The sequence below is a fragment of the Notolabrus celidotus genome, chromosome 18 (assembly GCF_009762535.1).
Source record: "Notolabrus celidotus isolate fNotCel1 chromosome 18, fNotCel1.pri, whole genome shotgun sequence".
NCBI lineage: Eukaryota > Metazoa > Chordata > Actinopteri > Labriformes > Labridae > Notolabrus > Notolabrus celidotus.
The window spans coordinates 15,026,724-15,051,467 of record NC_048289.1 but is presented as its reverse complement, the minus strand read 5'-3'; the positions used below and the strand labels follow the sequence as shown (position 1 = coordinate 15,051,467).

At 39.5% G+C, this 24,744-nt stretch overlaps 3 protein-coding genes and 1 long non-coding RNA gene across 11 annotated transcripts in view; 2 read left to right on the top strand and 2 right to left on the bottom strand.

Moving 5' to 3' along the window:
* LOC117829812 (transient receptor potential cation channel subfamily M member 4-like) overlaps positions 1–3,402 on the bottom strand; it is a 20,966-nt gene extending 17,564 nt beyond the window's left edge. The window contains exon 1 of the mRNA XM_034707497.1: positions 3,109–3,402. Coding sequence (XP_034563388.1) covers positions 3,109–3,174 — 66 coding nt within the window. The 5' untranslated portion in view covers positions 3,175–3,402. The remainder of the gene's footprint in view (positions 1–3,108) is intronic.
* LOC117829813 (synembryn-A) lies at positions 2,445–17,522 on the top strand. Of its 8 annotated transcripts, none has more exons than XM_034707498.1 (15): positions 2,445–2,898; positions 9,670–9,755; positions 11,196–11,290; positions 11,379–11,426; positions 12,792–12,809; positions 12,944–13,033; positions 13,122–13,723; positions 13,970–14,105; positions 14,281–14,481; positions 14,669–14,763; positions 15,130–15,280; positions 15,381–15,476; positions 15,571–15,715; positions 15,829–16,108; positions 16,610–17,522. In XM_034707498.1, exons 1-15 carry the CDS (start codon positions 2,738–2,740, stop codon positions 16,770–16,772), a joined length of 2,367 nt encoding a protein of 788 aa, XP_034563389.1. In that variant the 5' UTR covers positions 2,445–2,737; the 3' UTR covers positions 16,773–17,522. The 8 variants fall into 8 exon arrangements, with proteins under 8 accessions (XP_034563389.1, XP_034563397.1, XP_034563394.1 ...); XM_034707503.1 differs by having other exon boundaries at positions 2,447–2,898; positions 9,670–9,847; XM_034707502.1 differs by having other exon boundaries at positions 2,447–2,898; positions 9,616–9,755.
* On the top strand, positions 3,093–5,274 carry LOC117829815. The gene is made up of 3 exons (XR_004634700.1): positions 3,093–3,356; positions 4,726–4,816; positions 4,983–5,274. It is a non-coding gene; the product is annotated as an uncharacterized LOC117829815 (long non-coding RNA).
* irf3 (interferon regulatory factor 3) lies at positions 17,263–24,744 on the bottom strand. The gene is made up of 11 exons (XM_034707507.1): positions 24,497–24,744; positions 22,616–22,782; positions 22,319–22,490; positions 21,632–21,705; positions 21,480–21,540; positions 21,324–21,389; positions 21,004–21,234; positions 20,731–20,821; positions 18,488–18,777; positions 18,272–18,390; positions 17,263–17,839 (listed from the first exon to the last, which is right to left on the bottom strand). The coding sequence occupies exons 2-11, from the start codon at positions 22,778–22,780 to the stop codon at positions 17,726–17,728; spliced, it is 1,383 nt and encodes a 460-aa protein (XP_034563398.1). The 5' UTR covers positions 22,781–22,782; positions 24,497–24,744; the 3' UTR covers positions 17,263–17,725.

The following is a 24,744-nucleotide window of genomic DNA, read 5'->3' as shown; positions in this document are numbered from 1 at the left end:
AAAATTGAATGGAGTCTCATGCAGTCTCAAAAATAAGACTTACAGCAAGGGTTACTGTAATTTATATAATTTAATATAGAATGTATTTTAATCCCAGTGAATAAATCAGTTTTGATTGGTAGTTATCAGGAAAAGTGAATGCGTAACTGATTTAATTATGGCTCCATTCCAGTTAGCTGTGCCAACTCTGCTTGTTGTGAGCTAGGGGCACAATACCAGAGCTCTCAGGCTGGCACACCTTCAGGAATACAGCTATTATTAATGCAATTATTGACACATGTGCTTATCTATTGTGGTTATTGGCTGTAGGGGCAACATTCAACTATTTTTCAAGGCCGTTAGATATGGATTAACTGTGGGGTGTTAGCATACAGTAGAGATGTGACGTTCGCGAACGAGTCGGTCTTTTGAACGGCTCTTTTAAGTGAACGATGAGAACCGATTCGCAGTTGCGAACCATTCATTTGGGAGCCGTTTTTATAATGCAGATTGCCCACGCTGCCTTCACGTGTCACCTGCATGCCCCATAAGTCTTTTGTTCACAACAACCGGCAACCTCCGGTCTCAAACTGTGAAGCCCATGCGGAAGTGTTATAAACTGCAATTCATCAAGAATCCGCTTGAGGTTGGCTGCAGAAACACCAGAAATCACATAGACACCAATTCAAAAAGACGATCTTTGCAGCATTAATAAACATGTTTACAGCCTGGTTCAAAAAACGGCTTGGCTCTACGTAGCTAATTTCTCTATCGGCATACATTGTACGGGGGGTGAATTTTTTCAAACGCGACGGTTCAGAAGATATTAAGATTACGAGTTTTTGCCCAAATAAGGACATGACTGACTTGACTCCCAGACGGGAACACATAGCTGTTGGCGAGGAGGCTCAAACTCTGTCTCTTTACGTCACACTATGCCTGGTTGAGTTCCGCATTTCCAATATGGCTGCCGCTGCAATTGGCTTCAAAACAGCGCTCAGGAACACATGGGTGATGTCACGGATACTACGTCCATATTTTATACAGTCTATGGTTCACACTTATTGTCTACACTTTGTTATTGTTTACATTGTTTTGATGAGGATTCGAGTCAAGGAGCTGAGCTCCTGTTTGTAAAGTAGTTCAGGTGTAGAAACACCAGGGGCCTCATGTACAGTACAAAGGATGCCTACGCACAAAAACATGGCGTAGGCTCTTTTTCACGGCAAAGTTCAGATGTATCTAGAGTGAAATGAGCGTGGAAATGTCCAGTGCCTCACGCCAACTTCTTGACTGGCGTACACAAGTTTTTACAGCTTTTGATCCATGCGCACAGAAATACATCTGGATATTTTGGTGCGTATGACGCTTTCTGGATTTGAGCATACGCCATGTTTCAGTAGGAAATCCACGCAAGTCTTTGTACATGAGGCCCCAGGTGGGGTAGTACAATTTTGCATTCACATTTTTATGAAGACCTAATTTTTATTCTAGTTGTACTTATAGTTTTTATATACATATATATTTATTCTTATTTATTATTTTTATTATTATTCTGTATTGTATAACTGTTCTTGTGTGGAAAATGTTACAGTAAAGTTGTTTTGCATGGAAGTTATCTGTAGCCTGCATAGTTTTTATAGTGCCACAAAGTTTTTTAGGTGAGGGAAAATTCCGAATAGTGATCTCACAGTCGAAGCACAGAGATATGTCACCATCTTATGAAATGTTTACAATGCCAAATGAAATTATAATCAATATTTCGGAATAAATCCCACCAACAGAGTATATTCAGTTGTAAGTAAGTAAGCAAGTAAGTAAATTTTATTTAGTATAGCCCCTTTCACAGAATAAAATCACAAAGTACTTCACAGGAAGATATCCAACACATTAAAAGAAACAGACCATAGCATAAATAGAACATTAGTTTGAACACAGTGAGTCGAAGGCCTTTTTAAATAAATGTGTCTTCACAAGTTTTTTAAAGGCGACAACAGAGATAGCTAAACGAACATTTACAGGAAAAAAATGTTGTGCTCATAAGTTTACATACCCTGGCAGAATTTATGATTTCTTGGGTAGTTTCTGTTGTCATTATGATATAAAAAGAGTAAACACAGTTGCTTCACCCAACCACTAACCATGAGTGGAAAAAAAGTGTTTCTCTTATCATTTATATTCTCTGAAAAATGGCACAAAAAAAATTCACAAATTCTGCCAGGGTATGTAAACTTATGAGCACAACTGTATATTGGTGGGATGTGTTAATTTGAATTATTCTGATCCAAATCGTATCTTGTAACTTCTACCAGTGATTTTTCTTTGATAAAAAATGAGTTGACTTCTAAAAATATATATATATATATATATATATATATATATATATATATATATATATATATATATAAATGAGTCAAAGAGCCAGTCTTTTGAACGGCTCTTTGAGAGAAACGGCTCCTCAAGATCCGGATCCCTTCAAGGAGCCATAAATCCCATCTCTAGCATACAGCTTTGATTTTAAGCATTTGAAGGAGCTATTGAATGCTAACGTTAAATACTATGTAGTTAAGCTAGCTAACGTTATTGAACCGCTTTACATCATACACAACATTGGGCGTGCTCTACTCTCGTCTTTGTTTTGATATTTCCCGCTAAGTTACGTCAAAGGAAGCGTTTATTGTATAAATATGTCTCAAGGTGATGACATTAACGGGTAATTAATAAGCAGCAGGTTGTTAGCTAGTTGTACAACTGTTGAATGTGTCAAGCTAGCTTCACTTCCGCCGCTTTGAAGAGTGATCACAAACATGCACTGAAAGCAACCGGACCAAAGCTTCAAGAGGGTCGACATGCGTTGCTGTTTACACACACAGCTGTCAAGCTCCTGAGCCTTTGGTTTTCCCGAACAGACCCTAAACTGTAAGTATCATATTACCTCACGAACACATGATACGAGCTGCAGTCCAAAGAGAAGGAAATGTTTGTCCTGCAGCTCTTCACTGAACTTTCATCTCAACTTTCCCCTTCACAGACTCCCTTTTTTTTTACATTTCCCCCACTGTGGTCCTCCCATCTAGGATTCTCCAACAATACAAGAAGTGATGTAATAGAAATAGAAACCTTACTTACTTGGTCCTTCTCAGATTTACTGATTTTGTCTCCGCTGCCTCCTCCTTCTCCTCCTGGGTCTCTCATTGTTGTCTTCCTCTCTGTTCGCCTCAGTCACAGATAACGGAGGGAAAGGCTTCAGGGTTTCTTCCTTACCATTTTCCACGGATGAAGCTCATTTCCTAAGATTGGTGTAACAGAATGTGCCCAAAAAATAATAGGGAAATGCCATTTCAGGACAGTGGGTGCAGAGCAGACACGCTAAACAGGTGAGGGTGTGGTTTGTACAGGAGAGAGACAACCTGCAGAGCATGGAAATAAAGGAGGGGCCAGGTAAAAACCACAAAGACTGCATACCTGGTGTGGGAGCTGAGCCACTGACTATACCCCTCTCACATAATGACCCAGAGCCGTGGGAAGTGGCTTTAAGTTGGGGGTGCTGTAGTAAGAGGTGCAATTTTTTTTTCTTTTTGCATTTAGGTTACTTATGCAACTGATAGGCTATAACACACATTAATTTTATTTTTATTTATCTGGTTTGAATACAAGCTTTCAAGAGAACTTTTCATTATAAATTAACGAATTGCAACTTCCATACCCCGTTGTACAGCACAGAGCATACAAGCCAAACCTGGTAAAACAGACCCAAAGGGCAGTAAAGCGCATGGAACAGAACTTATCCAAATATGTTTAGTTTTTAAGCATGCACACACACAGGGCCCATGCATCAGGTTATTTTAAAAGGAATAATTATTTAAAATTGCTATAATTATTTCTCAAATCTTCCTTAGGCATTACATTTTCAGAAAATAATACAATAAAAAAAATGATTTATTGTGTTAATTAATGTATTTGTTCAACTTATTTATGCATCCAGAAAAAATTGTGTGATGCCTTTTCCAACAGTGGGTGCTGCAGCACCCTCAGCACCCCTACTTCCTACAGCCATGTAATGACCCCCCTTTTATGGAGAGAAATGCTCAGCCACTGATGGTACACTTATTTTGACACCACTGTAGCAGACAGACAACTGAAGACACACAAGCTTGTACATGGAGTAATTTGCACGTGCCCCATTGGCTAAAAATATCCCACTTTAAGACCTGGAATCCAGTGCAAGTGTTGGAACACCATCAAGGACAATTAAAACCTTATTATTTCCATGCAAAAATATTAACTATTTAATCTAGTTTAAATGGAGAAAGGAATAAATGCCCTTAAAAAACAAAGTTAATGATCCACAATGGCCACATATTCAACCAATAGGAATCTGTTTTCATGGTTTCCCCCCAGGCTTTGACACATTTATGCATAAACTGCAACGCCATACACTTGTTGGTATAAAATATTTATTTAACAATGCATATAAATATTGAGGATTTAATATTATAAAAAAGTAATATGAATAAATATGGAATCCACATTCTGGTGCTTACAGAGCGTAAATCCATGATAAGTACCAGTCAGTCAGAACATAAAGAGATTTTTGCTTGTATATATATTTTTTTTTTTGAGAACCGTCCTCCTCTTTAGTCCACAACTGTTTTCTTTCCTCATGTCCCTATCTGCCGAATCCCTGCGGGTCGTTGGCCCTCTTCGACTCATCTTTATCTTTTGTCTTGCTGATGTTGTACAAAGTGTTGGCCAGGTTGTGAAGCTGGCACGTCCCAAACTGGCAGCCACGCTGAGGTGCCCGCCTTGGACGCAGTTTTACTGCCATTCTGTTGAGGTAAAATGGAGAAAGAGGAGATAACAAAATGAGAAATGTTGAGTTTTGAAAGATAACAAACACATTGACTTCACTTTGTAATGTGACATCTTACAAGCAGGGTACTGTTTTAAACATTTGAAGCACTAACTGGTTGTTAATGTGGTTGCTCTCACCTGTGTTTCAGTGCTTCCAGGTCCACATGTTTGTCCTCTGAATGAAATGGGATGATCTTCAGTGCCTGAGCGAAGTGCTCCTGTGTTGTCTCTGAGATTTCAACTGCTGAAGCCTGGACAGTGTCCGCTTCAAGGACAATATTTGCGTCTGCCCTATGAGAGAGAAATTAGGAACTTTAATATGTATATTTAATTCATACAGATGAACTTGTATTAAGTTTTTTTTTGTTTCAGTCAATTTCCAATAGTTTCCAAAAAGTTAAGGATTCTGTGATAACCTTAATAAAGTAGAATAAGAATAGAGTTTGATACGTTCCTGAATCTTTTGAATTATTAATTTTATTGTAAAGATTACAAAGCAAAGACAGAAAGATCAAACTCATAAATACTCTTTAGAATCTGTGTTGTAAATGTATTTTTTCATCTCTTTTGAGATGGATTATTTTTTATATTATCTGTGCGAATAGCATGAATGACACATTTTATAGTTAGATAAGCGTTTCACATCCATCATTAGCTGCACATTTACAGATGTTATCACTGACCTGTGAAGTAGTCTAAGTGGTGAGCCAGCAGTCAAAGGCACAGTCAGCAGCAGCAGAACAGCTATCTCCATACCGCACAGGCCTGTGGCAGAAAAACCCATTAGTGATGCTGAGGAAAATGTACACTCCTAACCAGAACCACTCCGTATAAATCGCCTATAAAAGTCTTCACACGAGTATACAAGCCTTTAGCACCCAATAACAGACAAGGAAGGTCAATTAAAAATGACAAATATTGTTAAAAGATGTGTCAAAACATCATAAACATGAATCCAGGATGTAACTTACCGCAAAGAAAACCAGAAAATGTGCTGTGGCTTTTTGAGTGGACCATTCGTAGTCTCTTGTTGATGGTTGGATGCTCAAGTCTGACATCCCTCTCCACCTCTGGTCCTTTATAGTGTAGTGGCAGTGTGAAGGGGTGTGTCCGTAACATAGTCATACTGGCAGAGCCAACTCCCACGCTCGTGATTAATCAGTTAAGTTGGCAGTTTTATTGTTTATTTACTGAAGCTATGATTCCAGCATAAACAACCTTTTAACAGCATTGTACGTTCACTCAAAGTGACCTCATACCCTTTGCAAAGTTTACGTTGATTGTTAAGTTAACTTTTTGCACACCCCTCAAACCCCCCCTCGTCCACATCCTCCTCCATCCCTCAGCTCCCTCACTCCACTCGCTGCTGAGCAATTGTTCCAGAAATCATTCTTTCATCCCTATCACCTGCAGGAAGTTCACAGAGCCCAAAATAACCCCGATTCTCCTTCAGGCTTTTCTTTATCGCCTCATTTTTCCTGTGCCTTTTTCCCTTGAGTCACTTTGGCCATCAGCGTGTTTATTCCTGAAGTGTCCTTCACGCAACCCCCCCCTCCCACATACAGTGTTCCAAAAGATAGTGGACAGATTCCCTGAAAGATAGTAAACCAAAATTAGAAAACTTAGTTTAAAGAGTTGCATTCAGGAAGTTGCGTTCTTTGTATCAAAAAAACTTTAAACTGTTTAGGTTTGAAACATTCCAAATAAAAACATGCCGAGGAAAGTATCATAATGTTTAATCTTTAAGACATACAGGAATTCCCTGGGGAGAAAGTGTAACATTTAATGTTTTTAACCCTTGCATTTATATTCTCCCAGCCTCTCTCCTGCTCTCTGAATCACAGCTTCCCCTCTGGAGTCTATTGTTTACTTTTCCTGTGAACCATCTGGGCAGGTGGTGTAGTCAGACTATAGTGCACTGAGTCACGACAAGCGCGCGTGCACAGGAGAGCGTTTTCAGAGGAATGAGAAAGCAATCTCACGATTTCTCATAAAGCCGAAGAGTGTTATATGAGTAATCTCCTACCAAAATCTTACAACTCACATGACAGCAGCCAAATATTAGGTGCCAAGAAGATGCAGCCACTTGGTGAAACAAAGCCAGCTTTCGTCATTACTACAACAGGAAAAAAACGCCTCCTGGTAAACAGAGAAGACCAGTCAATGGGTATGGAAATCAAGGGGAAATAACCCTTTAATAGTTTGATAGTGAATTCATTGGTTAAGTTTTCTTTTATAAAAAACATGTATAAAGCTCAAGCTTAACCGTCCTGTTATGTTGCGGGTCAAAATGACCCTTTTAAAAGTCTATTTTAGGCAATATATGCCTTCAAAACCAGCTAAATGCAGCATAAAAATCTGGACAGCATGTGACAGACGAGGTGTCTTGTTAATTTATCAACATTACTTCATAAAAATAAAAGAATAAAAGAAAAAAAAATCTTTGTCATATAAAACTATTGTATTTATATTTAGGGCTTTCCAATGTACATTAAAAAGTTTTAACATGGATTTTAATGAAAAATTAGTGAGTTATCCTCATTGAACTGTGAGAATTTAAAAAAAACACCAATAGACTAAATCTCGATTTAAATGGTTAGTAATGGAGTTAAAAATTGGATTTAAAAAAATGTGTTTTGGAATTTTTTTTAGGGTTCTGACACTTTTGGATAATTGATCATGGCCCCGGTCAAATTGACCCATGAACATTATTGCTGTTCCTGAGAAACGAACATAACAGGAGGGTTAATGGACAGGACAGCTGAAGAGAGACAGGACATGTGGGGAGCAGAGAGTGGGGGAGGACATGCAGCAAATAGTCGAGGCTGGAATCAAACCACCAACCTCTGCGAGGAGGGCTGTAGCCTCTGTATATGGGGCACGCACTAAGACAGCTAGGCAAATGGCGCCCCAATCAGTTAAGTTTCTGAAGTAATTTTAAAGGGAGAATACACATAATAACTAAATTCAGACACGGAGGAGTACTCACTTTCAAATAATTTTTTTGTGTTATGTCTTTGATTTTTTGTTGTTACTGCAAATGACATGCATTTCACTCCATCCAATCCAGCTTTTATTGTAAAGCACTTTTCATGCATAAAAGCTTGCAGCCCAAAGAGCTTCACATAGAAGAAACAGACAGAAGTGTTACAGAATTAGAATCAGTGGTGCATAAAAAAACATTTCTAAGTACATTAAATTCAATTAACTTATACCCCTATTCAATACTCACAAGCATTCAAACATTTATCATGTATCTATGACACACTTTTAAGTTGTGTGTAGAATTACATCATGATGGGTCAATGTGATTGTTTCTCTCAATCTCTCAGTTTCTTACAGCTTCACACTGTCATGTGTACCCTCACTGTATTATTAACTGTATTCTGTTGAGATTTATCCTTATTGATTTCACTGTGGTTTTATCTCTCATTTATTTATTGCCATATTGCTTATTGATTTAGCCTGCGTAAAGCATATCCAAATGTGCTGCATGAAATATATTGATTTACCCTTGATAGCAACTGCAACTTTAGGCAAGGCAAGGCAACTTTATTTGTATAGCACATTTCATACACGAGGGCAACTCAATGTTCTTTACATTAAAACATTAAAAGCATTGGAGACATTCAGAAAAGCATAAAAGAACACAATTAAAATGACAAATATAATAAAACAGAAAAGAAAAGGAAAATTAGAAATATGTTAAAAATAAAATTAGGAAGGCAGTGGCAATTAAAAAAGTCTTAATCTTTGATTTAAAAGAGGTGAGAGTTGGAGCAGACCTGCAGCTTTCAGGGAGTTTGTTCCAGATATGTGGTGCATAATGACTGAACTCTGCTTCACCATGTTTCGTTCTGACTCTAGGGACTGAAAGCAGATCAGTACTTGATGACCTCAGAGACCAAGGTGGTTCATAAAGTAGCAGCAGATCAGCAATGTATTTTGGGCCTAAACCATTCAGTGCACATTCACATAGTGGAAGCTATGATAGAACAATATCATAAATAACAGTAGAGCAAAGAGCATAGAAAACTTTGTAATTGGAGGAGTTGTTCTTAATGAATGAATATATCTTGCTTTTCTGAGACACCATTCCTTGTTTCCAAAGTAATGTCTTCATAAGATTTGATTTCATAATGGAAACTAATAATTAATAATAATAACAATTTTTTTTGTTTGCTAACTGTGAAAACAACTCCACAGCACCTGTCAGTGGGGTTTGGCGAGGGGCGGGGGGGATACGTTTGGCAGCGAGTGAACACTTTGTGTTAGAAGCAGGAAAAATTGGCACGCACAAGGGATGTGAGCGACTTTGACAAGGGCCAAATTGTGCTGCCTAGATGACCGGGTCAGAGCATCCTATCCTCACTGCTTCTTTGTAAGTTAATGATACGTGTTGAGCACAAAGTCATAAAATACAGATTTTAATCCTAACATGGAATAATCAAACTATTATTCCACTTTTACTGCTGTTACAGAAACACAGAGATTCATTCTTCTTGTTACCTTGTCCAAAATCAATTCTTCCTAGTTGCACTTAAAATCACACAGAGGCCAGTTGAGATTAGGCTGCGTGTTATATGTTGCATCCTAGATTTTACGACAGCAAGTCATGACGTGTCTATATCAGGATGATTAAAGCGGATAGTCCTGGATTGATTCATCAGGGATGTTACTTGTTTTTTTCCGCTGCTTTTAAAGGTCACTGTGGGTCATTAGTGTCTTGTAGTTCTGACTTGTTGATATCCTCCATCTCAAGTGTCTTAATTTATCTTGAAGGCTTACAGGTTCACTTCCATGAGAAGACTTTTTCTCCCACTATCCCTGACGCAGTGTGCATCCTGTTGTTGTAAGCCTTCGACCACCAGCCGGCCGCTTCAGCCTCCCGGCCGTGTTTCCTCTACCCACTGGGCACAAGAGTGAGCATCCTGCCAGGAAAGCCTGCCATTCACTCGCACATCATCTTCTCACACTTTACGTCTTGTGGGGCACTCAAGACACTTTGCAACAAGTGTGTAAACTCCGGCCTTATCTTTATAGCACAGTGTGTACAACAGTTAAAAGTAGGCTGGCTAAGTTGAAAACAAAAACATCAGTTGTACTGAAGAAAACCTGATTTATACATTTGCTGCATTCTTTAAATCCACATTGATTTCAGCTACAACTGATTTGATGCATTTAGAAGCATCTGTAGTTTAGGAATAGATTTCAATTTAATATCATCATTCAATGGAAACTTTTCCGACACATATTGTGCAATACATGAATAACCTTGAGGGTTTTTAATTTAATGAGATTGACTCAACTGTGAAATAGCTCCATCATGTGGTGCTACTCACATGCCACATCAAAAATCTGCCTGCAGAACATCACATTCCTGTGCTGTTGTATTTTTATAACACATGTTGTTGTAAACTAACAGCTGGAACAGAAATACATCTAAGATGACCGTGCACATGCCTCTTTCTGCTGTGTTTTTAAGTTCATCTTAGCCATCCAAAGCTCCAGCGTGGTTATGCAACAGCCTGAGATTTGTGAAAGAACTAAAATTTTAATGGCTGTTACATCAGTCAGTGATTCTCAAGCCATTAACAGATTTCATGAAGAGAGTGTGTCAGATTCAAGCGAAGAGGAAGAGAGAGAGAGTGAGATAGAGATGTGTTGCACATGTCTAGAAAACCTGTAGGTTAAAGGGTCAGCACAGAGATATAAGCTTTGAGTCCATTAGTGGATTATAACCATAACCACTCCATGAGTCCTGCACCTCTTTGGGATTAAATAGAGAAAGGGAGCGACAGAGCGGGAGAGACAGATGAAGAGTGCAACAGGGAGATACGCTGAGTGCATTAAAAGTAACTAGGAAGCAAGTGAGTTCATCATATTTAAAGACAGAGCAGAGGTTATTGTGCAAATTTGGACTAAAACACTGGAGGACCAACTCAATTGAAGCACTCAGGTTTGGGAGGTTTGATCTTTTTATACACCTGCAGTTTACAACCAGGTAAGTTTACACATATACATGCAGTTCAACTCTTTAAATATGTGTGCAATCTTTTCAGTGTGTGCGTTTATAATTCATCTCAGAACTGAGTCATCGTGCAAAGCTGCAGATTAAGCCCTCATAGTAGAAACTGACGTGGTCGTGAGGTAGACAAAGAGGCAGAAAAATACTAAAAGTCATTGACGCATTTATTAATGGGCTTTTATTCCCATATTCCAAGCATTTACTGTACTTACTGTATTTTTTGTCTTTATATATTTAAACTGGTGTCATCACCATCCCTATCATTATCGTTGTATAACAACTATTTTATTACGGGCCTGTATGATTATTCCCCTCCCTGTGTGTCTGTGTGCAGTAAGCATGGTGGTGGACCTGGAGGGGATTATCCACTGTATCAAGCAGGGGGATGAGAATGGTGTTCAGTCACAGCTGCAGGAGTTCAACAAAGAGGTAACACAATACTGAAGCTCACACATGCTGTGTCATGCTGTTTATGACAATTTCAGCCCCTCACTTTGTCTTCCTCTCTCTCTCTCAGTACGCACAGTGCTTCTTCTTTGATGCCGAGGAGAGGGAGCGGAGGAAAGTAAGTCGGTCAATGCTACACCTGTTACCTGGGTTTCTTGTACCTAACCTCATCTTATCCATTAACTCCACTCATCCATGTTCTCTCCCCCCCTCCTCACCTCTGCAACACAGAGTGTCTGTGATTAGTAATCTCTCTTCTTGCATGCTCAGACAGATTGAGCAGGGTTATTGAGACACTGTAACACACTGCATAATAATCCTTTCAACACATAGCTCTGTTATCGCTGTCATTGCACAGCAGATCTGGGGTCTTATTCACAAGCATCCCATGGCTGAAAAGTAGCTTAAACATGGGAGCCTAAACTTGAGTTTTTGTGTTGAAGAAGTTTCAGGCACTCTTAAGGACACCTGAAAGCTCATAGTGAGTTCAATACTGCCAGTAATGTTGGAAAGACATTGAACACAAACAAACCTTAAAACGTGTTTTGACCTAAGGCTATCTGCCTACCTACCTGCATGGAGATATGCCTCCCTAATCAGAATTTCCCTTCATTGATATGTTTCTAACTTACATTGTGAAATATCATGTTATTTAGTTCACACTTCAACAGGTACATACTTGATTGACGAGTACACACTTTCTGAGAGGAACACTGAAGAAGTACACACTTGATGAAGTTCATACGGGAATAATTGCATACTTGATTGACAAGTACACACTCGAAGGTGTTCTCTTGGACAAATACATACTTGATTAATTACCCTTTTGAATATGTACATACTCCACTGGCTGGCTTCACACTCGAACAAGTACACACTTGATGAAGTGCAAACTTAAACAAGGACATACTTCATTGAAAAACTGATTCGGTGCACACTTTAACAAAGGTATACTACACTGACAAGGACACACTTGAAGTGCACACTTGAACAAGTACACTTGATAAATAAGTACTCACCTGCTGAAGTGCAACCTACATTGATTGTTAAATCTAATATTTGTATTTACATTTAATAATTTGGTTAATTTTTTGTTATTTTTTGTGATTTTTTTGTGATTTTTTGTGATTTTTTTTTTTTTCTTTTGATCCAAAATTCCATTTATGAATGTTAATGTAAGTTCAAGACTGTTAGTTTTAGTTTATTTACAAAAACTTTGGTCCTGCTCAGTCTTCTTCCATACTTTTCTCTGTTGTTAAATATCACACCTCTAACTCAGGAACATGATATCACTTTGACAAGGTTGACCCAGCCTCTGTTCTCAGTCCCTCAGTAACTCTGCTCTAAGCAGCTTTGTGAAAACTCGATGAACATTGTGTAATATGTCTCCTCAATCACCATAGAGATAGAAAAAGATCCTGATTTGACTTTCTTTTTCTTCTTCTGCCCTGTTCACCGAAATCATGCTGTCCATCTTGAACAGAAAAGAAAACTAGAAGAGGTACTGTGCTGCTACAGTTGATATGATAATATTCAAATGAGACTCAAGTAGAACTGTTGGTTTTAAATGCTTGCACTCTAAAACTGCATTTCAGTATAAAACATGTGATCTTATTTCTTCTTTGCTCTTCTCAGTTCAGGAAGAATAAAGTGAGGGACACCTTTGATTCTGACTCAGACTGTGACGAGTACAAACAGGAGAATGGAGACCTTGTCCTCAGACAGGTACCAACGCTGTCACACTCTGCTTGCCCTGAGGTTGCTTCTTTAGAAGAGTATCATAAGCTAAATCTTTTTCTCTTTTCTCCTCTAGAATTTAGCTGTTGTCCTTGTGAGGTTCATAAGATCACAAATGAAATGTCATGTGTTGAGATTATGTCTTCGCTCCCTGAGGATCCTCTCCAGGGACAAAAAGGTTCTTGGCCCCCTGGTGACCGATGGTGCCCTCATCACTTTGGCTAGAGTAGCCGGGCTGACCTCGAATGATGCAAGTGACGAAAGCAGCGACCCTGACTCTGATTTCTATGATAACATCATCACTTCTCTCGCTAAGGCCAGAGTGCTGCAGAGTCGCACTGCCGAGGACGGAGAAGACAATGAAGCCGAAGAGTGCTCTGCCTTTGATGACGACGCCAAGAGCGACATCAGCATTGCTAACAGCGGAGACCTGGACACCATCAGCTGGTGTGGGAGTCACAGGCCCAGCATTAATGAATTGCACCAAGCCAGCGACCACAACAAAGTGCTTGAGCGTGGGAAGAAGGACCGCAGGGAGAGCAAGATGGACGGAGACGAAGATGAGGAGGAGGAGGGGGAGGGGTCAGGAGAGGAGATGGAGAGGAAAGAGGCCATGAAGGTGTTGTGTAACGTCGTGTACAACAGCACCTGGGCTCAGGAGAGGTTCAGTGCCCTCAGGTGGGATTCCCCACAGTGGAGACAGAAACATGCACACAGATACAAGATTATGTTGGTCAAGTTAAGGCTTCCTCTTTTTAGAATAAGGTAGAAGGTAGTTATGAAAAAAGTGAATTGAAGTTGAGAAATTGTGACAGGCTCATTTCAGTGGAAATTCAGTTGTTCTGATTTATCATAACCTTTCTCTAGTTTTTACACAAATCAACACACTTTTATATCTGCTAACATGTTTTTGTTTTCCATCAGGCTCATGTGTGGCCTCACAGAGCGTGTGTCCTCCAGTGCAAGCTCTTCATCTCCCTCCAGTGTTCAGTTTTATGAGCTACGTCTCATGTTCCTCACAACTGCTCTTCGGCCAGAGCTCAGGACTCAACTTCAACAGGTCACTCAGCCTCACTCACTATGAAGCTCCTGCAGTAAATGCAAATTACTGATGTGTAGACATTTCTGATCAGCTGTGTTTCCTCTTGATTATTAGATAATTATCAACCAAGGTTCCTTCTCCACACCTTTGAACTGGCTTCATTCTTGCTCTCACGCATGTTGTGTTCTAACAGGAGGGAGGTGTGTCCATCCTCACTGCAGCCCTGGAGAGCAGCTTGGAGGCTCAGTGGAAGGACCAGTATGAGTGTGTGGTGGGTCCAGAGGTAGCAGCTGCAGCAGCACCCATCTCACTGGAGGCTTCTCAGCGTGTCATAGAGATCCTTAAAATCCTCTTCAACATCACCTACAGCACGCACAGGCAGGAGCCGAGTGAGGTGAGTGACCACGGGTTGGTGAATGAAGCTGTCAGCCTTTAGGTGTGATGATTGAGGAAATAAAAAATACATCCTTAACTTCTTTTGTTGCTTAGCTGTACTTTGAAGATGTTTCTCTTGTGTCAGACCAGTTCAGCCTGCACTGTATAAAATGACATGAGATGTGTTGGTGTCTTTTCCCCCTCAGGAAGATGCAGCTCTCTACCGTCACCTGGTGGCGATCCTGCGTCTATGCCTGATGAGGAAGTGCACGCTGTCCGATGACACAGATGAACTGCAGGGGTGAGCATGTACAGAGCGAGGATGGATGGAAAAAATATCAAAGCGGCAATAATGATTTCAAATAGACATGAACAGCCCCATAGAAAATGATCTGAATACTATGGTACTGCTTTTGATTATGTGGCATGTGCTGCCAGGGTATAAATAAGCTAAATAAAAGGATTCTTTACTGCCTGCTCTTGATTATAAAAGAAAGTTTTATTCAAAAAGTCTTCTAAATGATGGCAAAAAAGTTCATTTTAGTGAACTTTAAATAGAGATTTGTAGCTTTTTGTAGTTATATTTGTAAAACAGAAAATTAAAAGCATTTTTTTATGAACATATGAAGTGAGAATACGCTTCTTCTCTGATCTGTTTGCCTCTTAGTCACACAGTCAACCTGCTGTCAGCGCTACCTCTGCAGTGTCTGGATGTGCTGCTGGGGGCTCCTCTGCAGGCGGACTCCCAGCAGAGTAAGGGCGTCAACATGGACTGTGTTCACATCCTGCTGCTGTTCATGGAGAGACGCCTGGAGTCGGTAAAAGAGAGCTTACCCTGCAGAGAAACCACTAAATAACAGACTGTTTTCTTTTAGTGAAAAACTCTAAGAGAGTCTTTTTATTTTCCAATATTTTCAGCGTGATAAGATGAAGGAGAAGCTAACACCAGTCCTCAACCTGCTGACAGAGAGCTGCAGGGCCCACAGAGAAACACGGCATTACGTCAGGAGACATGTAATAACCCCCAATACGTAAAATCCTGACAGAACTCTTGTTAAATTTCCCTCCGTGTTGGATGACATCAAATGTTTGCTGCATTATTTTTTAGATCTTGCCTCCTCTGAGAGACGTATCGCACAGGCCAGAGGAAGGCTCCACCGTGAAGAGTCGCCTGATCCGCCTCATGACTCATCTGGACACAGACCTCAAACATTGTGCTGCTGACCTCATTTTTGTCCTTTGCAAGGAAAATGGTAACACTTCACATCATCACAACTTTTAGGCATAAAGATAAGAAGGTATACATTTAAAAGGTATACATCTAACGTGGCGTTTATCTCTCTCCCCTCCTTGCGTCTTCTCTCAGTGAGACGGTTTGTGAAGTACACAGGCTATGGTAATGCAGCAGGCCTGCTGGCTACTAGGGGTTTGTTGGGAGGCCAGACATCCATGACCCTCCGTTCTGACGCCCAGTACTCAAGCGACTCGGACTCGGACACAGAGGAGTATCTTCAGGTCAAAGATCGTGTGAACCCGGTGACAGGGCGGGTGGAGGCACAGCAGCCAGACCCCATAGAGGGCATGACGGAGGAGGAGAAGGAGGAGGAGGCAAAGAGGCTGATCATACTTTTTAATAAACTGTCCAGGTGAGTGGAACAGTCTCTTAATGACCTTTCCCCGATCGTGTTTAAAATAGAACTCTGAAAAGGCATTTAACTTCTTTCTCAGCTGGTCTAAGAAAATATATTCCTTGAGGAAAATATTAAAGACAGATTTCCAGACATGCTGTGGAAATAAATTAGGTTCTGATTGACCCTATTCCTCAAACTTGTTCTCATTTAAATGAAGCAACAAAAAGGCTGCTGGCTCTGTTCTTTTGTGTGTTTGCACTACACTTGTATTTAATATCATAGTCATCCACATCTCTTGCCAAACACTGAGTAGTTCCCCGCTAGCATGATATGGCATAGTGCTTCATGATACAGCACTTTAAGAAACATGTTTATGGAATGATCATTGAACCAGAACATTTTTTCATCTGTGTTATCTCAGAGGGTCCAGTAGGGCATAAAAAGATCAAATACGCTTAAAAAGAGCAATGCAATTACTGAAAAATATGTTGTCCATGTGTTTTACTTAATCTGCAGGGAGCAGATAATCCAGCCAATGGGAGTGAACTCAGAAGGGAAGCTGGTCCCAATGTTGGGGCTCAGAGAAAACTCCATCACTGAGGATGGGGAGCCTGGGTCAGACAATGATGGAGAAGAAAAGGAAGGAGAGAAGAGCTCAAACGTGGCAAATGCTCACTGATTTCCCCTCGTATCTGATGTGTAGAGTTGAAAATGTTATGATGTTAGAACAGAGATCCTAAACTCAGTCAGTCATGTGAAAGCTAAAAAAAACAAAACACTTATGATGTAAAAAAAGAGATCTGCATTTGACTCGATTTTTCAAATTCAGACAATACTTAAACAGCAGTGTTTCAGTCACTAGTTTGAATTGAGAGTTAAGTCAGCTGTCAGCAAAATATCTTTTATTATTTTAATCATGTCTTGAAACTGTGTTGTTTGTAGGGGTATTATGTGTACCATGATGTCTTCGGTAGCGCTGCTTCATTGTAAACTTTGTACAGGCTGCATCTGATACACACTCACCGGTTATATATGAACAAACACAGAGGACGGCTTTCAATAAACATTTGCAAGATCTGCATCTCACTGTAGACACCCTGCTTTCAATTTTGAAGAGTATATTTTTAGCAGTTAGTTTATCAGATAATAAATGTAAACACAAAGAGAAATTTGAATAACTTAGTACCAACTTTATTTCTTCACACTGCATGATAGCTGTAAGGAAACATACAATAAAACGATGGCCATGATGACTGACAACCTCTGAATAGCATTTGTCTGCAGTTTCAAGGTAATGCTGTTTTTCTGTTTACCTCTTGAGTTGAGTGACAGCTCTTCTTTTATGTAGCTGCTTGTCTCTGCTGCAGTAGGCAGCATGGTACGTTGGCACTAATAAAGCCTCTAATGGCATAAAATGTGTGTTACATCACCCTGGTTGGTCCCATTATTTTGTAGAAAAATAACTGTTTCATTAAATTTAAGAGCCCATAATTATGTTAAAAACATGGTGCAAGTTGCAACTTAAGTATGATTCCTGTGTTTGCAGAACCAGCAAACCCAGAACCATAATGATAGTCTTATCTTGTGGTTATAGTTTGAGGATGCGGAATGGGTAAACGATGACCCAGTGTGTTACGACAGTTCCATCATCTCTTCGAGCGACATCTGCAGCTCCACAGACCGCAAGGAGGAGGAGCCGCCCTCAACAGCCAGGTTCTTCAGCAACTCCATCGAGGTTAGGACAACCTAAGAAGAAAGAAAAAAAAAAATGAGGTGCTGTGACAAAAGCATGATGACAGAATTTAATAGCAGCCGTACAATTCAAGCTGCAGGAAATGAGACATGTCAGACTATCTACTGCAACTTTTTGTGCAAGCTTTTACTTTGCAGCATGAACTCCTGTTTCAAGACCTTCAATGCCACAGGGATCAGCTGTCATCACTGGTATTCCTGCCTTCTCTGTCAGTTAAATGAATCAATACAGAGAGAAAATTTCCTCTTGAAATGTGCTTCTGTCTACGGCTCTCTTGAGTGGGCTGTTTCGGGGGTTTGAATAGTCATGACATTTGATGGGGGTAGGTGCAGCAAAAAAATAAACCTCTGCCAAAGTGAAATACTGCTTAAAGTTATCAGGGAATACACCACTGGCAGCATTTAAATAATTTCAAGGTTTTTCACCTCCACTGTAATGAGTTTCTTCACCCAAGGCCTGCCTTCTGGGTCAGGCCACTTCTCCCCAAGGCAGAAGAAGAGGGAGCAGGGAGGAGAGTCACTACGTTCAATGAAGTCCAATATACCTGGGGAGAAAGGATGATTTATCACGACATCAACCCAACAGCACATGTATGCTAAGGTATGCTATATAATATGCTAAATGATTTTTCTCTCACCCACCTTGCACAAAGTCCTTGAACTGAAACAGCGGAACAGGTTGCAGTTTAGAAATCTCTTGGATCTGTCTGCTGCTGTCATGCTTGGAGAGGCTCCAAAAAGCTTTGATTTCCCCTTGTCTCTGGCTGTAAACCACAGGGCCTGACACCCCCACATCCAGACCATCGCCCAGTTTGTTCAGGATTTGCTGGGTCAGTCTGGTTTGGGTTTGGTCAAGCATGGCTCCAGGACTTGGCAGAGAGACGATGGAGAGGCCTGTCTCTGGATCAAAAACTGTCCCGTTGAGTTCAGGCCTGATGTGATGACATTTCATTCATTAGATTTAAAGTAATATGGAAAAAATCATTTCAAATTTAGAAAATTAAAGAAGTGAATCTCATTAATATTTATACCAATCTCATCTCTGTGGTTAGCATGTGGTTCCAGCAAGGAGATGTTTGCTTGGCTAAGTACAGTGCTAAGCTATAAATACAGGATTAAACAAACAATAGAGAATGTATTAATCAATGCGCCTTAAGATGGCTAGTAAGTAGATATTGATACCTTTAAAAAGAGTAAGGGAAGCTGTTTCTAGCTCATAACTTATCTTATCTTTAACCCTGCTGTTATGTTCGTTTCTCTGGAGCAGCTATAATGTTCCTGGGCCAACTTTACCCGGGGCATATTCAATTATCCAAAAGTGTCAGAACCCCAAAAAATCCCAATGCACATTTGTTTTTAATCTAATTGTTATCTCCATTACTAACCATTTAAATCGAGATTTGGTCCATTGGTGTTCTTTAATTCTAACAGATCATGGTTCAATGAGGATAACTCACTCGTTTTTCATTAAAATTAATGTTAAAACTTTTTTTTAATATACATTGGAAAGCCCTAAATATAAATATAAATAGAATAGTTTTACATGACATTTTGTTTATTTTATTTCACATTTTGAATTTTATTCTTTTTTATGAAGTGAAGTTGATAAATTAACACGAGACACCTCTTCTGTCACATGCTGCCCAGGTTTTTATGCTGCATTTAGCTGGTTTGGAAGGCATATATTACCTAAAATAGACTTTAAAAAGGGTCATTTTGACCCACAACATAACAGGAGGGATAAACTACCTCAAGCTACATGCTTCTAAATAAAGAAACAAATACAAATGACCTTCTGGCTTAGTGTTAATGAGGATATTGATAGTACTCTCACATCTATACAGTAAATATCTGGACAAAGCCAGGAGATGGTTAGCTTAGCTAAGCACTTCTTTCAGAAAAAAAACAAAGATTAAAGAAACAAAACATTCCATGTTTTCAGAAAGGTTAGCAAGGGCTAACAAGTATACTCTAATATATTTAACACTTTTAACACTGCCTTTTCTATTTCAAGTTTTAATGATGAGCCAAGCTAACCATCTCCTAGCTCACATAATTGACTTTCTGATGAGACTTGACACTACTTTAATATCTATGCTTAGCATAAAGTTTAGCTACAAATGATGAGATATTTAACACTAAACTTGGTAGTAGGAGCTTTAGAGCAGGAATTCCCAAACATGTCAGCCCAAGACCCCCAAAATATAGGTGCCAAAGACTCGCGACCCCCAATGTCCCCTCAAAGTGATTTAATGTGGCTTCATTTAGCTGGTCTGCAGAAAATTAGTCTACCTATATGAGCATGTGATTGTGTTTCCTGTGCCATTATGAATTAACCTACTGCTACTGATGCTTTTGATAATTAACTGTTCACTAACCCTAAACTTAGGAGTCGTCTGGCAACAAAGAAAGGCAGAAAACTCATTACATTTTCTATTTTTGTGGTTTTATTACAAGTTTAGCTACTATTTTTGTCTATATTTTTTTACAATCATGGGTAAAATGTACTATTTTTAGATCATTCAAAAAATAAATATTCTGAAATACATCTCACGACCCCCCATTTGTGTTTTGCGACCCTCCAGGGGGTCCCTACCACCACTTTGGGAACCCCTGCTTTTGAGGGACTTGGAAGCCTATGTTAGAACACAAAAGGTGGGTTTACTAATTTCCCCATGTTTCCGACCTTTACACTAAGCTAGGCCATTTGGTTAATAACAATGAATTAGTAATTATCTAATTCATTTCAGTTCAGACATTTGAGAAGTATAAATCTTTGTATCCATTCTTTCACATGAATGCTGAAGCATACATTGCTAAATCACAGATGTAATAAACATTTCTCAGGCAGGTTTTCTTGCATGGTACCTATAATCTAACATCACCTGTAGACGAGGCGAAATCCAGCTTCATTGTTAACCAGCTGTTCAGACACTTTCACTCCTCTGTAGTACACCAATATCCTGAACTGTGTCCCTGAGGATTCAGAAAGAGGAAAAGTGTGAAAATCTTCTTTTAACGATATACCTCTTTAATCCTGCTTTGATTTATTCTTACATGTTGTACAGCCCATATAAAACAGACTCCATTCAACATTTTGATATGATTTTTGATTCTTTGTTCAACATTCGTGTTTTCAGTGTCATTCATCAACTTACTGAAACTGTTTCCATCCGTGGTCTGGATAATAGTCTGCAGAAACTGCTCCGCCCTGTCAGATGACCCTCCCACGGCTCCCTCCATTGGACATGCTGGTTGCTCTGGAAACCCAGCTTCCACTACTGCACCCTCAAACGTTACTGGATACTGCTGTTGCCCAGGAAACGCTTGTGCACCAATCACAGCCGGGATCTGTAGCTGCTGTTGCTCGGGAGGAGGCTCAAAGCCCTCTGTGGAAAAGTTGGAGGAAGTGTTTTGAGAAAGTAGGTTCTTGTTTTCTGCTCGTATTGCAGCACTGAGGAAGAAGAAATTAGTCTACCTGTTTCAGGGTCAATTTTCAATGCCTGTAGACACTCCTGGAGAATATCGTTGTGCCCAGCGGAGTCTGCTGGCAAATATTTGATCAGAAAAAAAAGAACAAATACAATTCTCTTCTATCAAATGTATAAATTCACAGCGATGCAGGGCTTCTTACCAGAAAGCGCATTTTCGTTTTGACGAAAGATAAAGTCATCTAAGCATGGGACAACCTGGCTCTGAAATATTACAGACACATATCTCTATGAGTTCATATTCTTACAAAAAAAAAGGTCTATCACAATTTATTTTTAAGCTTTTTGAGCTTACTTCTTGTATGGGAAGGGGGCACTCCTCAAGTAAATCAGGGTCATCCTGTTCCTGGGATCCAGCAGAAGAGTTACCTTTGACACAGAAGAAAAAAAAGTGCTCACTTACAATCTGCTGCTTACCCTCTTTTCATCATTAAGACTCTCATCAGAAACATTTCTTTAATCTGATAATCTTCTTAAAAACTAGTTCTGACAGACACGCTCTACATTAGCATAGAAGCTTCACAAATCTTAACCATAGAAAGTTAGAAAAATACAGAGATGTGATGAGTCTCCTCAGGTAAGAAGTTGATCAGATATGTAAAGTACACATCATGTGTATGTGAGCATTAATCAGCACTTATCATGGTGCATTTACTGTACTAACTGATTCCTGTATTTCTTTCATTTGTAACCCTCAACAGCACGACTACATGAACAACAATTAAAGCCTCTCCGAAGCTTGCGACAATTGCAAAGACAAACAGGCGAATTTGCAGTGAAGTGCAAGAGAAGAATCCAGAAAACAATCTGATGTGTAGCTTTTGCGCACTTATGCTAGGCACCAGAGAATCACACATATCCAATCTCTTAGTTTATTTTGTTTTTGTGCGTTTCATCGCACTGCCTGTCTTTACCTACCTGTTGTTCATTACACTTAAAGACCAAAAGATGTGTGTCTATGGTCGCCCTGGATGATCCTCACCTCCTGGTGCTGACTTGTTCGGCCAGCCAAAAACTTTATGGGGGTGCGCTGCGTCATTCTTGTTGTCAGAAACCAGTTTGAATTTCTTGGCTCGAAGGGCGCTGCGGAAGTTCCTCTTCCACACTGAGGCGTCTCCCTGAGCTCGGCCGTTTCCACTCACCTCTGCCCAGGCCTGCAGGGAAGAAACGGTGAAAGACAAACACAGTGAGCAGATCAAATGATTCTTTATTGTATCTTAAGTGTGCAGACACCTCTCATGAGACATACTTTCCACTCTACTTTAATATCCACTATTACCTTAAAGATAAGAATATCAGTGTCAGAGGAGTCCTGTCTCAACGCATGTTTCCAGGGGATAGAGAACTCTGTTTGCTCCGGGTTAGTCCATTGGACACCGGGATACCTTTCACTGTTGATCCTCTCCCGCAGCCATGGGATGAGCAGAGGTTTAGAGTAAGACATTTCTGCAGGACAAAAGAAAATGTCACATTTGCTGTTTTATTCTGAACTCAGCCCTTTCATTGACCAGGGTGCTTATCTTGTTTCTCTTTTTATATTTAGGATGACATTTGTAATTGTAATAATGTAGCTTTCATTACCCAGAGAACACTGAAATAAACTCAGAAGTATAAAAAAAACAGCAATAATCCAAGGGAGAGGGAGCAGGCCTACATCATTATGACAAGGACTTTTCATTTAAATACCTGCACCAGACTCATGTGTATGGGTTTTCTATAACTGTTATGGTTTCCAGGTCTCCAGTAGGGGGCACCATTTAGTTACTTTACAACCACATGTGTTTAGAAATTGTTAACATGTTTATATCAGCAAAAAATCAGAGACCAAAACTCAACCTTTGAGTGCTTATGTGAACCGTCCATTAACATGTATTTAATGTATTTACATACTGTTCTTAGACTGTAATGTAGCCATTAATTTTACATGAGGGCATCACTCTGTCTTATTTTTAATATTCAATTTCTGAATTTCATCACAGAGGAAGCTGGCGAGTATGAAGTCAGGAGTTTTATCTGAAGATGTTGTATTGTAGAAGGGAAATCCAAGTTTCATGACTGTCTAGTTATATTTTTAAACTGGGACACCAGCACATATGTTTGTGTTTCTATGTATTTATTAACACAACCAACTACTGTTATTTCTATCAATAAAAAATGTTATATTTGTGAGAGACTTTTCATTTTGAATATAATGGACATTTGGAAGAAAGTGTGCTCCTTCATTTATAGGCTAAATATAAATTGCTATTTTATCATATCTGTCTTAAAGCCAGCTCCATTATAGCAGGTAAAGCACATCCTGACAGCCCTGTTTTAAATGGTCAAATTTAGTAACATCAGCCTGAAAATCACAGGACTTATCTGTTGTGGGAAAAGAAGTCAGTATTATGAATTTGAATGATGTGAGAGCCTCCTTTCCTACGGAACAGAGGGGGAACAGTATCTGACAGTAATATTCCAAGCTGTCAGTTTTTACCTGCTATAATGGAGCTGGATTAAAGACCGATATGAAAAAATAGCAATTTATATTTAGCCTATAAATGAATGAGCACACTTTCTTCCAAATGTCCATTATATTCAAGTCTCTCACAAATATAACATTTTTTATTGATAGAAATAACAGTAGTTGGTTGTGTTAACATGTATTTCATTTATTTACATACTGTTCTTAGACTGTAATGTAGCCATTCATTTTACATGAGAGGATCAATCTTTCTTATTTTTAATATTCAATTTCTGAATTTCATCACAGAGGAAGCTGGCGAGTATGAAGTCCGGGTCGCAGATGTTATTACCAAAACCATTCTAATATGAGCGCACAGAAAACAACACGACCTTAAAGGACTTGCACTGATAAAGGGGGGTGTAGGAAAGAATGAATGGGAGAGTACTCTATCAGAATAATACCTTCGGTGCAAAATGCCAGGTATTTTATATTCATTGCATAAATGTAATGTCTGTCTGAACTGTTGCGTTGTGTTAATGCGTTTCCATTGAATTATAATTCATTGAAGAAGAACAACAAAAGCGCAACACACACCATGTCTGTGTGTTAAATATACGGGCCTCATGAATATTTGTTGACGGGCTTAATAGTTTCGCAATACATTCAAATTTGCGAAAATTGTGCCGACAATTTCCTGCAAAAACAGTCTCTTACCTGTAAGAAGCTATCAGCCGGTGCAGCCGATGTTGAGTTCACGCACTGTCGTTTTTAAAAGGTTCAACAGTTCCAAATAAGACGAGATCAATGCTGGGGGGAAAGATGTGCCTAGAAAGCTGACCAGCTGTGTAACAATATGTCACTTGTATCGTGCTGCCAATTCCTTAAATACCGTCAAAGTCCGGATACTATCAAACTGGAGAGGTGTTCTCGGGAAACTCCGAGTCTCAGTTTCGTTTCCAGAT

Coding starts and splice junctions, on each gene's coding strand:
- LOC117829813 (XM_034707498.1), top strand. CDS start 2,738: ATGTGTCAAGCTAGCTTCACTTCCGCCGCTTTGAAGAGTGATCACAAA. Junction 2,899..9,669: donor TCCCGAACAGACCCTAAACT/GTAAGTATCATA, acceptor TCCCTGACGCAG/TGTGCATCCTGTTGTTGTAA. Junction 11,291..11,378: donor TGCAGGAGTTCAACAAAGAG/GTAACACAATAC, acceptor TCTCTCTCTCAG/TACGCACAGTGCTTCTTCTT.
- irf3 (XM_034707507.1), bottom strand. CDS start 22,780: ATGTCTTACTCTAAACCTCTGCTCATCCCATGGCTGCGGGAGAGGATC. Junction 21,235..21,323: donor GAAAATTGACCCTGAAACAG/GTAGACTAATTT, acceptor ACTTTTCCACAG/AGGGCTTTGAGCCTCCTCCC. Junction 20,822..21,003: donor CACGGATGGAAACAGTTTCA/GTAAGTTGATGA, acceptor CTGAATCCTCAG/GGACACAGTTCAGGATATTG.